Source organism: Candoia aspera, chromosome 2 (assembly GCF_035149785.1).
Source record: "Candoia aspera isolate rCanAsp1 chromosome 2, rCanAsp1.hap2, whole genome shotgun sequence".
Taxonomy (NCBI): domain Eukaryota; kingdom Metazoa; phylum Chordata; class Lepidosauria; order Squamata; family Boidae; genus Candoia; species Candoia aspera.
In genome coordinates, this window is record NC_086154.1 from 251434598 (window position 1) to 251451426 (window position 16829).

General features: G+C 39.1%; 1 protein-coding gene across 2 annotated transcripts in view; it reads right to left on the reverse strand.

Moving 5' to 3' along the window:
• Window positions 1-2211: 2211 nt before the first annotated feature.
• WDR7 (WD repeat domain 7) overlaps window positions 2212-16829 on the reverse strand; it is a 231529-nt gene continuing 216911 nt past the window's right edge. For both annotated transcript variants that reach the window (XM_063295797.1, XM_063295796.1), the window contains 2 exons: window positions 11447-11551; window positions 2212-6114 (listed from right to left, as the gene is read on the reverse strand). In XM_063295797.1, coding sequence (XP_063151867.1) covers window positions 5911-6114; window positions 11447-11551 — 309 coding nt within the window. In that variant the 3' untranslated portion in view covers window positions 2212-5910. The remainder of the gene's footprint in view (window positions 6115-11446; window positions 11552-16829) is intronic.

The window sequence follows — 16829 nt, forward strand, 5'->3', positions numbered from 1 at the left end:
TGCTTTGAAAGCTATGGTGGTACACCCCTTTCTGGATCTGACCATGTTAGATAACTACTGTCCAGTATCCAATCTTCCCTTTTTGAGGATGGTTGTGGAAAAGATGACTCTTTGGTCATGGTATCCTTCTAGATTGCCTGCAGTGTTGGGAATTGGAGGCACTGTTTAACAGTGGTTCCACTCCTTCCTAAGTGGACATTCCTGTCAGTGGTGGTGGTGGTATGTCTTCTTCATTGTGGGGTGCCACAGAGTCCTCTTCTCTCCCTTGCTATTTAACATGAAACCATTGGGAGAGGTCATCTGCTGGTATGTGATAAGAAAGTATCTTGGTGCCTGGACCTTGTAAGGATTTGGATGGGAAAAAAAAGATGGAAGTTGAATTCCCGTAAGACTGAGTTGCTATTTATCCAATTAAAAAATGTTTACCACTTTATGCCAATGGTAATTGTGGATGGGGGGAGTGCTCTCCAGAAGGAGTGGGTCCATGACTTGGGGGAGCTCCTAGATTCATGGCTACTGTAGCTGGACAGTGAAAACGATGGCTAGGGCGCTAGGTCAGTCTTTGCCCAGATTTGGATGGTGCATCAGTTGTGGCCTTTCCTGTAAAAGGAAGCTCTGTCAACGATAAACCTTGTCACCTCCCAGTTAGTACTGAAATATGCTGCATATAGGGCTACTTCTGAAAGCTACTAGGAAGCTGCAATTGGCCCCAAATGTAGCAGCCTTATTGGTGGATGAAAGTTACTATTCACACATAACACTGGTTCTGAGGCCTCTACGTTGGCTACCAATGTCTTCCTAGTACACTTCAAAATACTGTTTTTGATCTTTAAAGGCTGCCATGGCTTGGCACTTGAGACTGAGTATGTCAAGTAGATCCTTCCCTTTTACTGTGTACATCTCAAGTATAAGTTTTTAAGTTCTTCCCCGCATAAAATCTTGGGGAAAGTAAGAAACTCTTATTTTTCATTAGTAGCCCTCTCGCTATGGAAAAGCCTCCTACCAGCAGCCTGGATGGCTCCATCACTACTGTACTGCTCTTTTGAAAGATTTATTATTTTTGTGCTATTTCTACATTGCCAGTACTTTTATTTTGCTTCATTGTCCATTGCCATAAGTTCACTTGGAGTGGTATGGTAAATAAATTCCTTTGACTCCTCTCCACCATAACATCCAGTGCAATGGAGGGGAATCTACCACCACCCAGGAATTGCCAAGCTGCAATTCCCAGCATTAATGCAGGAAAATAATAATGGGAACATCCAGCAAGACCTGGAGAGCAGAAAGCTTTCTATATTCCCGGTCCACTCAAATGTAGATTTTGTCATGCCAGTATTGCTAATTTCTCTGCCATTTGCCAATGCTGAGTACATATGCGTGACACTATTATTCAGGTTAATGTTTTCTAGGTGCTACAGAGTATTAGGTACCACTGAGGTTCTGATGATTTCATAGACAAGTGTGCAGCATTGTTGTAAGCTAGCTTGAGAGAAAATTGCTTTATAAATTTAATAACCGGTCATTAAAATCTTGATCTGTCTCCAGCAGAAACTTGTAGCTTTTTGAAGGACACTTCTGTGACCCCATTCTATCCATCCCTCTTATTCGCTGTCTTCTCCTTCCCTTAATCTTGCCAAGCATGATGATTTTTTTTAGTCCATCATCTGCTTGCATCACTTGCCCAAAGTATGTAAGCTTCTGTTTGCTGATATTTGCCTCAAGGGAGTATTCAGTCTGTACTTTGGTCCCAGATGGATTGATTGGTGATTCTTGTACTTCATGGTACTCTTGGTAATTGTCTCCAGATCCATCATTTCAAGGGGTCTATCTTTTGTCTCCTGGTCTTTTTCAATGTCCAGCTTTCATAGCAATACATTACTGCTGGAAAGAGAGTTGCTTTAATTATTTTATGCTTATGATCTTATCATTACCTGCTTTCCTTCGAGGATTAATCTCTTCAGTTCTTTAGCGTGTTTATCCATTCTTGAAATCAAGGAAACAAAACCATTTACATTCTTTTGCCTTCAAGTGTACGTTCATTCATGGTGAGCAGAAGTTGGCTTTATTTACAATGGGGCTAATGCAAACAGACAGTGTTGCTAAGTAGGAGAGTGAAAATTAGAATGTAGGCACAATTTAGTGTTATTTCAGAGAAATGATCCATTTAAGGCTATTCTGTACAGGCAGCAAACAATAAATGGAATCAAGTAGTTTCTTGAGGCAGACATTTTAATCAGCTACCATACACGGTGACTTCAGCTGTGACAACATTTTCATACAGGTGTCTCATCATGTCATCTTTTGCTTGTAAACTGCCAATGAAGCCACATACGTTGCTACATTTACAAGGACAAATCCAAATACAGTACTAAACAAATCAATAAAACACTAAGAGCTTACACTGGAATGACAATACAAATGTTACTGCAGTGCTGAAAGATCTAAGCTATGATGAAATTTACAGTGAGGGCTGAGAAAGTCACTCAAATGCAGATTTGCATTTGGGGAATCTTAGGGGAATTAAGAGTTCTTGGCAAAAATCCACTAAGTGCTACTCTAGCATAGCACCATCTATTTCAGTGAAGGAGTTGTGCAAGGTTCCTGTGCAGGGCCTAGTGGATTGTTGCAGTTCCTAGTACATAAATATTGATTCTCCTGTCAAATTACTCCTTTGTGGAGGCCAGATTTTCTATTGGTCTGAAAGCCCCAATTTTGTTTGAACACACATAATGCATCACATTACACTTCTGCAGAACATCCCGCTATAAGATTTTGCCCCTCCCATGCCATTGTAATATTCAAAATATGTTTAGAACATTCACCACAACAAACAATGTCTTGTCGATGAAAGCAGGTGGATGGGTTTTTCCATCACATTTGACAATGCTGGGAATTCTTTGTTTGAAAAACTAAACACAGTAAAATAAAAGGAACAGTGCCAATCATAAAAACGGGAACCGAACATCCTCCACTCAAAATAAACATGGAACTGTGCCACAAACCCTTCTGAGATAAATAGTGGAGCAAAACTGAAAAGTTTTGGACTCCTTTTGCACAGCACAGCATAATATGTTTGGAATATCCAGACTGGACCTCCATGTTATAAATGCAGAGAGGCTGCAGTATGACAAAATGGGAGTCCCACACACCCCCTTGTAACAGGTAGCAATTTTTGTCTAGATCCTGATGCTGCAATATTATGCATTTGCCTTTTCCCCTTATGTCACTGGCTGTTGTCAAGGAAATTCATAGTATCATGTCGTGGATAACTTTTACACTGTGTTTTGAAAGGAAACCAAAACCCTTCTCAATACGGGGGTGCATTTTTTTTTTATTGACATCCCTCTGATTATCATAATATAGAATTCTGCTCATAGAGGCCTATACTAGTTCCCTCCAGATACTTTAGCTACAACTCTCACAATCCCTTGCCACTGGTGGGATGGGAGGTAGAAATCCAAACATCCCAGGAGCACCAGTTGGAGATTCCTGCTCAGATGGAACAAGTGCCATTAAACAAATAGCTTTGTGAATTTGGAGGGCTGCCTCTCCAATCATCCTTACTGCTGGGAAATGTCTTTTCAGAGTCAAGAAGTATTAGCCAACCTTGCAATAAGGAATCAGCTTTTTCCTCATGCATCATTCCATACAAATAAATGGGACCCCACAGATCAGTGTTTCTCAACCTTGGCAACTTTAAGAAGTGTGGACTTCAACTCCCAGAACACCCCAACCAGCATGGCTAGCTGAGGAATTCTGGGAGTTGAAGTCCACACGTCTTAAAGTTGCCAAGGTTGAGAAACACTGCCACAGATTGCAGGAATCAATGTAAAAGGTATGCATGGATAGCAAAGGAAATTATGTAAACAAAAAAAAAAAGGAAAGTTATCTAAGAGGAAGTACCCCTAAATATAGTTCAACGTATCATTTATGCCATCATAATATTGTGATTCAACAAAGGTGTGCATTTCTGTATATCCCATTGGGCAGTTCTCATAAATACCAAGTACACACATGTGATATGTTTCTTTAACCCCCTCCCCTCAAAAAACTGAAAATATACAACTGAATTTTTATCTCCACTAAATCATAGGTCAATAGAACAAAGTCACAGTGCTATAAAACATTCTGAACGATTTCTTACTGTTTTTTAAATTCTCAAGTAGATAATTAATTATGGCTGATGTAATGCCAGTTACATATATAGTATTAAACAGATCACTAAATTGTTTAATTATAATATCAATTTATGCAAAGTACCAGGAATGGTTTCAGTGTTACCCTTGTGTAAAAAGGAAGGCAAAGATGTTGGAAAACATTAATTTCCAGGGAGACAATACAGATGCTGTGCTCCCCCCCAAAAAAATAAAAAAAAATGCATCCAGTTGTCCTTCTTGCTTCTTCATCCTACAAATTCTGCGACCAAATTTTCCACAGGTGCCATTTTTGCTGAATTTGTTAGCATGCACTAAAAACATTTTCTCTGTATTCTCATATTCAAGTCTAGAAGTACACGTATACTATACATATACCTAAACACATCAGCATTGCAATAAAATATTTTTTACATTTTCCCCTTCAGCTCTATGGGGAAGGGGGTGGGGACAGACAATGCTTTTCAGGAAAAAAATAAACACAGGAGATATGTGAATATTAATCAACATATTGTGATTTTTTTCTGATTAAGGAAAATACTTGAAATGGACCCGAAGGTTAACTTTTCCTCATGTTTCCTGCAGTAATGACCAGTGATATGTTTTATTAAATAATTCTAGCTCTTAAATCTCGGTCCTCTGATTAATTCAAATGCTGCAAATCTGCTATATCATAATTAGTTTATTATATCATAATAGAGCTTAGTGGTATAAATATGAAGAGCCTTAATTTCTTTGTGAGAGGAAGGTATGAAGGAGAACATTTGTGGATGTATAGATACTGATATTGATACATATATTAGCAGCAAAGAAAATATCAATATCCATATTACTGTTTCCTATTTTTGTGTAAATTTTCATTGAAGAACAAACATCACTGGGGGTATTCTTTCTCCCCAACAAAAGAAACATAAAATTGCCTTTTCGCTAATGGGAGTATGCCATTGTTTCCATCTTGATCAGAAATTACACAAAGAAAATGGTTTCTTCTTTTCTATACATTTTCTTACAAACCCCCAAACCTGAAGTATATGGTGGGTCTTTAATGCCATTAACCAGTGACTTTAGTAGGATTCTCAGATTCTAGATAACACAGGTGCCATATGACTCCTCCTTTCTCTTCAGGTAAAAAATGCCAACATAGTATCTACAGGACATGTGGATCTCTCCTGATCCTATCAGAATTTGGGGAATGAACAGAACACCCTTACTCTATGATCTTCCAAGAACTTGGAAGAATTTCAATGTAAACACATAAGCTTTGGTAAACATGAAGTTTCAAAACACTTCAAAGGACTTTTTTTTTCTTTTCATTTAGACTCTGCGGATTTTAGCATTCTCAGAATGATGAGATTCAGGCCAGCTTTAATGTTGTGAAGTGATTTTTTTTAAAAAAGTCAATAGAATTAAGATCTTTCAGATTCTCACCAATCCAGCCAGAACCAAGTTACCTTCTCAAGGTCCTGTTTTTTTTCTCTCCTAGTGATGAAGAGAAAAATCCTGCATGATGGTCTAACTGCTGAGTGAGTCTGTATGCCTCTAAAGGAACCACAGGCTTAAGCAGGACTCTGTTGTGCAGAGACAAGCAGAATATAAGCTGTCTGGCCAATCCTGCTCCATAATCTTTGGGTACTTGGTCTGGACCCTTCAGTATTAAGATCATAAAGAGGGAGATAAATTTATAAGAGATTTCAAAACACATTTGTATTTAGAGCAAGGGGGCGGGGAGAAGAAGCCTTGGTCGCACACCCTGACTTTACACCACAAATCGATGTTCTTTGCCATCATGGGCCATAAGAATAACATTGCGGTTTGAAGTCCAGATAAGCCTGACCAGTTTGAGGGCATTGTGTGAACCTGGAGATGCAGGTTGGACAGGAGGCACCTGGTAGGTTTTAATACAACGGAGCTGCGGTGCAGAATTCAGCATTCCAATGCTTCCCAAAAGAGAGGTGTTCATCTGGCATTGGGAGGGAGGGGGGAAAAGAACAAGTCAGTCAATACTGAAATCCATACGTTTGTCTTATGAAAGAATAATACAGCAGCATATTCCATAAGAAAATTCCCTTAAATGCTGAGGAAAGTCTTTGAGTAAAACTTCACGCTGCTCCCAACATTGCTTCTGTCTCATGCAAAGATCAGTTACAGTTTGAGTTCATTCGTCTTACGCCACTAAATGTTGGCTTAACTCCTGAAACTCAGGAGCATTTTCGCAAATATTCTTGATGAGGCTGCCATATCAACATCATTTGCCCTCCTCCGCTTGTTTTTTTTTGTGAGGGGAATCCATAAAGAGAATTTAATTATGGCTGTCCAAAATAGCTATAATTTCTAGGGCTATTTCACACTCTATTTAGGAGCTCAATTTTTACCTCATTCACTCTGAAAAGTGATAGCACGCACGCATGTGTGTGCACACACACACACAGAGACACCCTCAACAAAGGCAGGCTTTAGGCTAGTGTTAATTTCTTATAAGGGAAGTTCTGACATTCAGGGATTTCTTAATGGGAAAGGTGTCCAGTTCAGCCTTTTTGCTGAAAGTTCTCCATCACAAATCTATCAAACAATAAAGAGAGAGAGAGAGAGAGACCCCTGCAACTGGGTCACATGGTTCTGGCTTTTCCTTTTGCCTCCTTTAAGGTCAGCGAGTAGACAAACCAATTTTGACAAGTGACCACATCCCATCTTTCTAATCAAACCACTAATGTAACCTTCTGGCATTACTACAAATACAGGCTGATCACTGGATAATAGGGGTGAGGGTAATATTCTTTGCACTTTCTATCGGTAGGCAGAGCTTTTGCCACAACTTTTTTTTTTTTTTTTTTGCAGAGGGTTATTTTGGTGGTAGGAAGATGAAGACAGGAGTTTATAGAGGTCCATGAGAAAGTACAGCTGAGAGTCAGAGGGGGAATCTGTGGATGAAAGGGATCCCCTCGAGTTTTTAGCAAACGTTCTTTAATGCTGAGAACTATACATTCAAAATCTATGATTGGGGCAGCATATATATGCTGTGTGTGCATGCACACATGAGAGAAAGAGTGAGTGTGGGACTGGGATAACCATGTAAGGGTCACTGTAGTCCCCCCCTTTGTGTGTGTGTGCGCGCACACACCTTTGAGTCAGTGTTGACTCCTGTCATCCACTTGGACTAGTCCCTGCAGTTTTCCTGGTAAGGCTTTTCAGAAGTAGTTTGCCATTGCCTGCTTCCTAGGGCTGAGAGAGAGTGACTGGCCCAAGGTCACCCAGCTGGCTTTGTGGCTAGGGTGGGACTTGATCTCAAGGTCTCCCAGTTTGTAGCCTGATGCCATAACCACTACACCACACTGGTGCTCTATGTATAGCCCAATAGTCTCTCCTTAAAATCTCTGCTAAGTCTGGAACCCATTAGATCAGAAGTGGGGTAACTTTCTTCTGATCTGGCACTATTTATTTATTGTCTACCTTGGAGGCATTCTACCTGTTTTAGAGCTTTTTGTTAAGGAAAAAGGAACAAACAAGCAAGCAAACAAAAACAGCACTGCTAAATCCTGCCATTTTGCCATTAAATTTCAGTGGTATTGTTTCTGGATCTCCTGCAATAATGTGTCTGGAGTGAGGGTGACTTTCTGCCACTTGTGGACTGGCAGAATGAGTACACATCCATGTTTTCTTGATAACTATCCATCTGCAAATTATAACATTCTGAGCTGACTTCACAGGCTTCCTGAAAAGCCTGCCATGAGAGATCCATCTGAGGTGTTTCCAGTAATGGAAATGCGTTATATAAATGCTAGATATTGTTATTAATACTCTCTAGCAGGGCTGCACAAATCCTTCCATGAGATGCTTTGCAATCCAAGCATCACCTGGACCAGTTCTTAAATGCTGCAAAGCAACTGCAAGTACTTGAAGGCTTGGCATAGCTACTGCCAAGGACCCCCTAAGGTCTTCTGGACATTCACATTTATGGCCAGAAGACACTTCCTACTGTTTAGTGCACATACTAGACCTTCTACCTGACCTTTTTCTTCCCCTACATAGTTCAAAGAGGAAAGTAGCAAAAATAAATAGGAAAACTCATGGGAACCCCAATGCCTGCACTGATCCATCTACTGAACATTAACATTTTGGTAGAAAAATGATTTTTTAAAAAAAAAAATCAGTATTATTATGCAGACCAATTCTCTTCTCTATCCACCTGATATACAGTATGTACTGTATATTGTACAATGCATATTAAATGGTTGCAGCTGCACTATCTGGCAGTAAGAACAGTTTCCTCTGGTTCCTGCTGCTTCCTGAATAGCAGGGTAGGGGTGCATATAGAACCCACTGGAGTTGGGCGGCTAATACATTTACATAAACAAATAAAATAAAAATACAGTATTTTGGAAGGCGGTGGAGAGGAAGCATCAAGAGGCCGCAGTTTCTTCTCTCTGTGTCAGTTCCTTAACAAAACATCAAGGAAACACACCTTTAAGTGTTGGAGGTTCCAATTCACTTGATAACTGGCCAATTTAGATCACTCTGCTATACAGGTGATGCGTCCATGCAAAGACATGAAGCAGCAGTCCTGGATGGTTCTGTTAATCAGCTAAACACATTAGGAGTTGGAAACCTTCATAGACCAGATGGGATGGCAGCATCAGCTGTGCACCTGAGATTTTGACACATGGAAACCTTGGCATATTCTAGGGCATTTTTAAGATGCGCTGCTGCCGATATCATGTTCTGAATCCTGATCAGTGCAACAGAGAAGCCATTACCATTTTTTCCCCAGTCCTTCTGAACAGCGAAATGGTGTCAGAGAGTGTAAATCATGGCATCTCTAGCAGGGAGCATGCAAGCTCCACTGACATTTTCACAATTTAAATCATCTTGAGTAATAACCCTTTTAAGATGACTAATGTTACTGATTTTCTTGCATTAATAGTAGTGCTGAATAGACCCACTGGAGGGAGAGGGCAACAGGAGGACTCACTGGTATGCAAGACTACATTTTTAAATAAATGTAACATGCTGGCTAATGTTAACTCTTTCTGTTTAAGCTACCATTAAAAAAAAAACAAGAAAAAATATTCACAGCAAGAATTAAGCTCAGCAGTTTATATGCTGAAGCATGTGTCTGCACAGAAGCAATGTTACTCCCGCCACTCCCCCCTGCAATCTTAGATGATCATGTAAAACATCTCAATCAATAAGCTTGATTGCTTTCTAGATCTTCCCATGTAACTGAACTAAATATATGCAAGTGATGGAAGAGCATTTTCACAGTTCTTATTCATTGCTTCCGAAATAACACGCTGTACGATGATAGACAATAATTCAATACTCTTAATGACACACAGTTATCACCAAATTAATGCAGAAAGTAATAGTAAATTAAAATTATGTACTACTGGCTGAGTGTTATGGGAAAACTGAATCCAGGGCAGCAATAATTCTGCTGCTGTGGCTTTTTCCTTCACTGAGCCAACCACCTACAAAGGCAGTGATTCTAAACAAAAGGCACAATTTCACTTAAGGATGTCCCTCTTCAATTCCTTGGTTGTATGTTTGTATAATCTCCAATCATTTCAATAGATGTTGTGTAGGGGAACATCCTGAGATATGGTGGCCATGGTACATTTTTTAATGTTTTCACCAGTCACTTTGTTTGGGAGTATATTCTTCTATGATTCAGGTTCTCAGCATTATAAAAAGCTGAACACTGCATTTATTCCGTATTTGTAGTTAAATTGTACAATCTGCCGAATACTGCCCCATGCTCTTGGCACAGCTTGGAGCAGAACTGCCCTTTGCGATTTAGGAAAATAGCTTCATCAAGCATTTTAAAAGATGTCACATGAGACTAATTTTAAATATTTTGCTATTTGAAGTAGAAGAGCAAATGGTGCCAGGCTTCAAGTTATGGTATATATGTTCCAGATCCAGCTAAGTTACCCTGGATTCCATAGCAATAAAAAAGTAATAACAAACTTAGGAAGTATCATTTATCAATACATTTAATCAATATCAACTATCAAAACTGCCAACCTTCAATCAGCTATCTGAGAGGCCTCACTCTACCTGATGGTAGGGCTGGCTGTGGGCAATTTATTTATTTATATTTATTTATATTTCGAATTTAGTCACCACCCATCTCACTCAAAGAGCGACTTTTTATTTATAATAAAACTAGAATAAATAAAGATTAAAATACAATAAAATAATAAATAATATGGAGTTAGGCAGCTTATTTCTAGGAAACTACTTTTTCGCATGTGGCCTCATTGATTTTTATGGAAGTCCTTCACAAGAACATGGCAGTATGATTTGCCCTATTAGTGTGGCCCAGTGGAAAGAGGGCCTATCTCATTAACTGAAATAAATGGAGAAGCCAATTCACTTTGAGTCTTTCTGGGCTGCAAGACAGGGCCAGTATATGTTACAAAAATCTTGAATTAGTTTGTTATTTAAGCAAATGCTTTTTCAAAAAGTAATTTGCTCCTGAAATGGTAACTAATACAAAACCCAAAACAATTACAACTTCTATTCTATTGTTAATCTTCTTAAATTTTCTAGGAACATGAGAATCACCCAGCTCTGAATCAGAATTTATGTCCATATTGCCTACAGTAATAAGCAGTTTTCTTCCCTTCCTAAACAGAAATGTATCCAGAATGTTTGTAGACTCATCTACTGAGCCACAACCCTTTCTTTAAATCAGGAGTGCCAGCCAGAAACCCAGTTTTATAGGCCACCTACTCAAGTTTTGCATGTGGCCTTTAACAGAGTTGACAAGTTGTAATTTTTAATGAGACAAAAGCAGGCAATTAATAAATGTATGGCTTGCAAATTAAAATAATTTACTTTTAATTTTAATTACATTAAATCAAATTAACTATTTAAACCACTGTATCCTGAATAACAAACTGTCCAAAACAAAACAAAACAAAACAAAACAAAACACACTCCCCCTCAAAACACCCAAACCCCTTATGGAACAAAGACTACTGAAATCATGCTGAAAAAATTCACTTTTTTAAATATATGCTTGGCATTTTAATTTTGATTATTATAATTCGATTAAAAAGTAAATGTTTAAGAACGGAAGCTAAATAGCATTACTGAAAAAAGGGTAGGATGTAGTTTTAGTGGACAGGCGCAGAAGAGACCCAGGTTTTAGTTCAGCTTCAGCTATAGAAATTCATGGGGTGAGTTTTGGCCAGTCACTCTCTCTTAGCCCAGCTTATCTCACAGTGTTGTTGTGGGTGAAAAAGGGAGGATGTAATCTAGTAAAAAAAAAAAGAAAATCTGGGACTTACCTGCCAGAAGGAAATGTGACTATCTGTGTTGGAATAAGTGGCAAGATACCGACCATCAGGAGCAAAAGCCACTGCTGTTATTGCCCCTTTATGGCCATGAATTGTCTAAATAATAATAATAAAAAAGCAAAATAGACAATTAGCAGTTGAAGTTATATAACAATACATAAATGTATTCTTAGTTTAATATACAATTTCTCAATCAGGTTATTCTTTGAATGATTAAAAACTGTGTTGATTATCTTAAAAAACAGACAGATTATGTAACAAAAACTTCAATATGTATTGTCCAACTATCTCACCCTGACCCAACTTCACAGATACAGAATAAAATTCTCAGCCCTCTGAATGTGAGCCTCTTCATCAGCAAACCCAATAATGTTTCAGGATGGCAGGGGCGGGGAAGAAAAAAAATTTTTTCTCTCTGTACTGATTTTCCCATCATCCATGAATGCTGAATAAAGTGCTGGAACAGCATTTTATTGTGAACAGCTAGTTCTAGCCTTTGATTAAATATATATAATTCATACTGGAGAACAGCAAGCCCAATCAAATGTTATGGGCTTCTGTTCTGTTCATATCTTCCTCTCAATGATCGAAACCCACATTCCAAGCAAGGAACATTGTTGTTACTGAAAAATGTAAGTTCCTCCATGACAACTTCCTCATGATAAGGCACTGCAGCAGGACACAGGGAAGACTCAGCAGAAAGTGCATGCATGGCTGGGCCTGCCTTTAATGCACTGAACATTCTTTTTACGCATGCTGCAAACTGACCTTTCTGTCAAATGGGTCAACTGGCTGCGGTATCTGTGAAGGGCTTTCAGTAGACTGTGTGATTCAAAGAGCTAGTTATAGTCCTAGAGCAATCACTCAGCTAACCACAATGAATAACTAATGCTACCTTTTTTGTAAAAGCTAAGACAAAACAAAAATAGAAGTGAGTTATATTTCATGAAACATACTACCGAGGGGACAAGCAAAGTGGATATACAGATTACTTTTCTTTGGTGTATTTGGCAAAAGCTTGCATCTTCAGAATTAATAGAAATGAAGGACATGTAGCATGCCCCATTAAAGTTTGACATTCTGCACACAAATATCACCTTGGTATTAATTTATTTATTCATCCATTTTATATGGCCATCCATTCACCAAGCAACTCTGGGTGGCTACCAAGTTAGAAACATAAAAAATATACACTAATCATAAAAAAAAACACATATGTAGCCTTGGAATCAATAATTCATTTAACATATACTAGCACATACTAATGACTCTTGTAACAACCTGACCCAATGCTTTAGGAAGAGCCAGGACATTGTGCTCTTTCTAAGGGCCAGTGGGGTCACGGTGACACAAACCTGGGGCAGGTCCAGTGACACAGAAGGCACATGTTCTGGGTCCCATTAAATGGCACTGTTTAACAGAAGGGACCTTGAACATGCCAACCCTGTTTGATCTTGTTGGGCAGGCAGAAATAATTAGAGATATATGGTCCCTCAAATATCCCGGTCTCATGCCATGAAGGGTTTTATAGGTATCAACAGCATCTTGCACCTAAAAGCCCATTGGTAGCCAGTACAACTTGCACAATAATGGGGTTTACATGAGTATACCATGGTTTCCTATAAACTATCCACTCTGCTGCATGAGTTGTACTTCTGGATTAGTTTTAGCTTCTGAGATGTCACCAAGGTGTGAATGATCATGAGCAGGGCCTCCCAATGCAGAAATGGGCAAAATTGGCAAACAAGATGGATTTGTACAAAAGCCTGCCTAGCCACAGCTGCCATATGCTCCTTGAGCAGGACCTCCAAATCGTGCACCAGTTTTGTCTGGGGCAGTGTGGGCCCATTTAGAACTAGAGATGAAAGGTCTTCATGATGAGGCAGCACCAAAATCCAGTCACTCAGTCTTGCTAAGATTAAATCTGAGCCTGTTCTTCCCCATCCAGACTCCCACAGCCTCTAGGAACGGAGACAGAACCTTGACAGCATTACTTGGACCTCTACTATGGAGGGATCATTCTTCCCCCTATTGCTGTATTAGCACTGCTGCAACTTGACGTCTTTCTGACAGTCACCATTTTATGGGTCTGGTTTGGCAGCTGTGTTACCAAATTCGGGTTTAACAGGCAGAGGTCACAATGAATGAGATCTTGTTGTTACAGCTGAATAAAACTTTAGATAAAGGAAAGGAGCATGCCTGATCCAACAAAATTTAGACAGTAAATGCCAAGATGCAGCATTTATTCATTTAGATTTGTTTACGCATAAGTGATAGATGCTTTTTGAAAGACTGGAGAAATGACAGAGTGTAGACTGTCTCTTCCGGGGTGGGGGGTATTCCTTCTGCTGCCAAATGCGTGTCTTCCAGAGTTTGTTAGTAGAGTTTATTTCATAAGAGTTGAATCTTTATTTGCTGCTCTGGCCACAGGAAAGCTCACAGTGTACCACAGACTTGCAGCATTTTCCATTCGATTGGCAAGGGAGAAGACAGTCCTTTTATGTTATGTGTGACATAACTTGCAGATGTAAGTAGAAAAAGAGTGAGTGTTTCCTTAAAGAACTTACGATTCCAGCCAATCCAAGGTGCCTAACACTGGCACAAGTACAACTTCAGAAGGGTAGCTTTAGTAAGCGTACAGCACAGTTGCAGAAATGTTGTGACAATTAACACTTTGTGATTCCACACCATCAATGCAACTGAGGCCTGGGGAGCAGTGATATGACATATCCTTCAACTACACAAGCCTTGACTTGTCACTGAGCGGATATTAACTCATATGGCCACACAGTGGGGACTTGGATCTTTCAAAAGCTTAGAAAAGAAGCTTCCCACTTTATGGCAGTGGCCATCGTGCATAGGCAGGCTCATGACTTACAGAACAGCTGTGAAGTAGTAGGTACCCTTATTACCAATTGCCAGACTAAGGTTACATCATGCTAGGTGTTAAGATGCAATGTGCTTTCCGAAACAGACATGAATAAGATGGTGAGATGTTTCTTCACTTTGCCTCATGCATGACATTTGTTCTTATGTAATCTCAATGGGTTAATGACAAGGTCAACAGAAAAGCTAAATTATAATTCTGTGAAAAACTATTCACTCCTTTTTGGATTTTCAGCATGTTTGCATATCTTTGCTACTGAATATTATGAATTTCATGTGGGACTTACTGTTCTATAAAGGGACACTGAATGAGCAAGAGCAAAGTTTAGTGTTTGTTTCATTTATCTAATTTCAAATACAAAGTCCTCCAACACATGACATTCCAAGTGTGAAAAAGTTAATAACCCCCAGATCAGTCAATTCACTTAAAGCGATAACTAGGGCCAGTTGCACAGTTATTTCATTGAACAATGAAGACTAATTTAAACCTGTCCTGCCCTATATAAACCTCACAAAACTCTTTCCAAAAATACGCTTGGAAAACGTTTGGAAAAAAAATGCCAGAGAATTCCTGGAAGCCTGGCACTCAGACAGAGCAGCCATCAACAGACACATAGAGGTAAACAACATTTACATACCATTCAAAAGAGACAATAGAAAAGCCAAAAGACCAGTACACTCCCTTGCCAGCAATCAACACCCAGATATACAAAAATCAACACTAGGATTAACACCAGATGAACCATCAAACAGCACAATACACCCTAATCAAGGAACTATTAACTCAGTCAATCAACCAAGCAGCAAACAACAGCCCAATCAAAGAACTCCCAAGGAGAGAACAACACCCCCAGCAACACAAGCAGGGTAAGCCACGGTATATAAACTGAGAGCAAGGCCCAGTCCCTCTTCGCACTGAAGATGTCGCCTAGTCTGGCAATGAAAAGTCTGCAAGAAAACAACAAAGCTCAGAGAGCACAAGGACTCCATCTGCAGACCTCTTTCACTTTGGCTAAAGTATTCATGATTCCATCATCAGGAAAAAAAAAAACTGGATAAAAATGAGATTCAAGAATAGCAAGACATGGCCCGTTTCTTACAAAAAGGCTCACTATAGTTCTGCAATTCATTTTTATTTTATTTTTTTAACTATCAAATTCCTAAGCACTTAACACACAATTAATATTTACCAATGAAGAATCTTTGGATAATTCAATGGCAAGAATGAATACTGCTAGTCACCCTGTTGCATCCATGGGCAGACATTTTATCCAAATAACTGCAACTATTAAATTGGTTTGATAGTTTAATTTATGTGCTCTCCTTGCAGATGTTAATTCTTTGGAAACAAATTTCCCACTCCTTGGTGTAAATTGGTGTGCATTTTGAAATGTTCATCCGTACTTATTTGTTAAACAGATATGTATACTTATCCACACATTTTCATAAATCTGCAGGAAAAGTATTTGTATTTTCCTGAGGATTTAATAGGCAAAGGGCACCACATTTCTGTGATAAAAGCTAAGCAGAACAATGTATTGAGTGGCTGCTTGCATGATAAATGCTGATCACTGAAAATCTAAGCAAAGCAAAGCAAAATAAAATCAGCAGTGAAAACAACTCCCTTTGTTCTGTGGCAGCAAGAACCCAGGGCTCCATTTATATCTCACAAAATATAAATAACAAATTAGTAAAACACAACATGACAAACAGTATATTTTAAACATTTAAAGCATTTATCTATGAAATAAGCTCAAATATACCCAAGAAAATGGATAGCAGAGAATAACAATAGAGTTAAAACAAAATTAAAAACCATACAGTTTGAAACATTTAGGAAAATGACGAGCTTGATGCCAGGCACCAAAAATGTAGATAGGTACTTTTCTGAAAAGGCTATTTTACTACTGTGATGTCAGGCTACATGTTAACAGCATATTAACAGTCTACATATTAACATCAACCTACATTTGTTAGTGTTACATTATTAATATGTAATGTCATTATTTTTAAAGGAAATCTAATTGCAATACTTCTAAAACTCAGTAAAAATGATTTGAATGTTTTTGTTGTTGTTTATTCGTTTAGTCACTTCTGACTCTTCGTGACTTCATGGACCAGCCCACGCCAGAGCTTCCTGTCGGTCGTCAACACCCACAGCTCCCCCAGGGACAAGTCCGTCACCTCTAGAATATCATCCATCCACCTTGCCCTTGGTCGGCCCCTCTTCCTTTTGCCCTCCACTCTCCCTAGCATCAGCATCTTCTCCAGGGTGTCCTGTCTTCTCATTATGTGGCCAAAGTATTTCAGTTTTGCCTTTAATATCATTCCCTCCAGTGAGCAGTCTGGCTTTATTTCCTGGAGGATGGACTGGTTTGATCTTCTTGCAGTCCAAGGCACACTCAGACTTTTCCTCCAACACCACAGTTCCAAAGCATCGATCTTCCTTCTCTCAGCCTTCCTTATGGCCCAGCTCTCGCAGCCATAT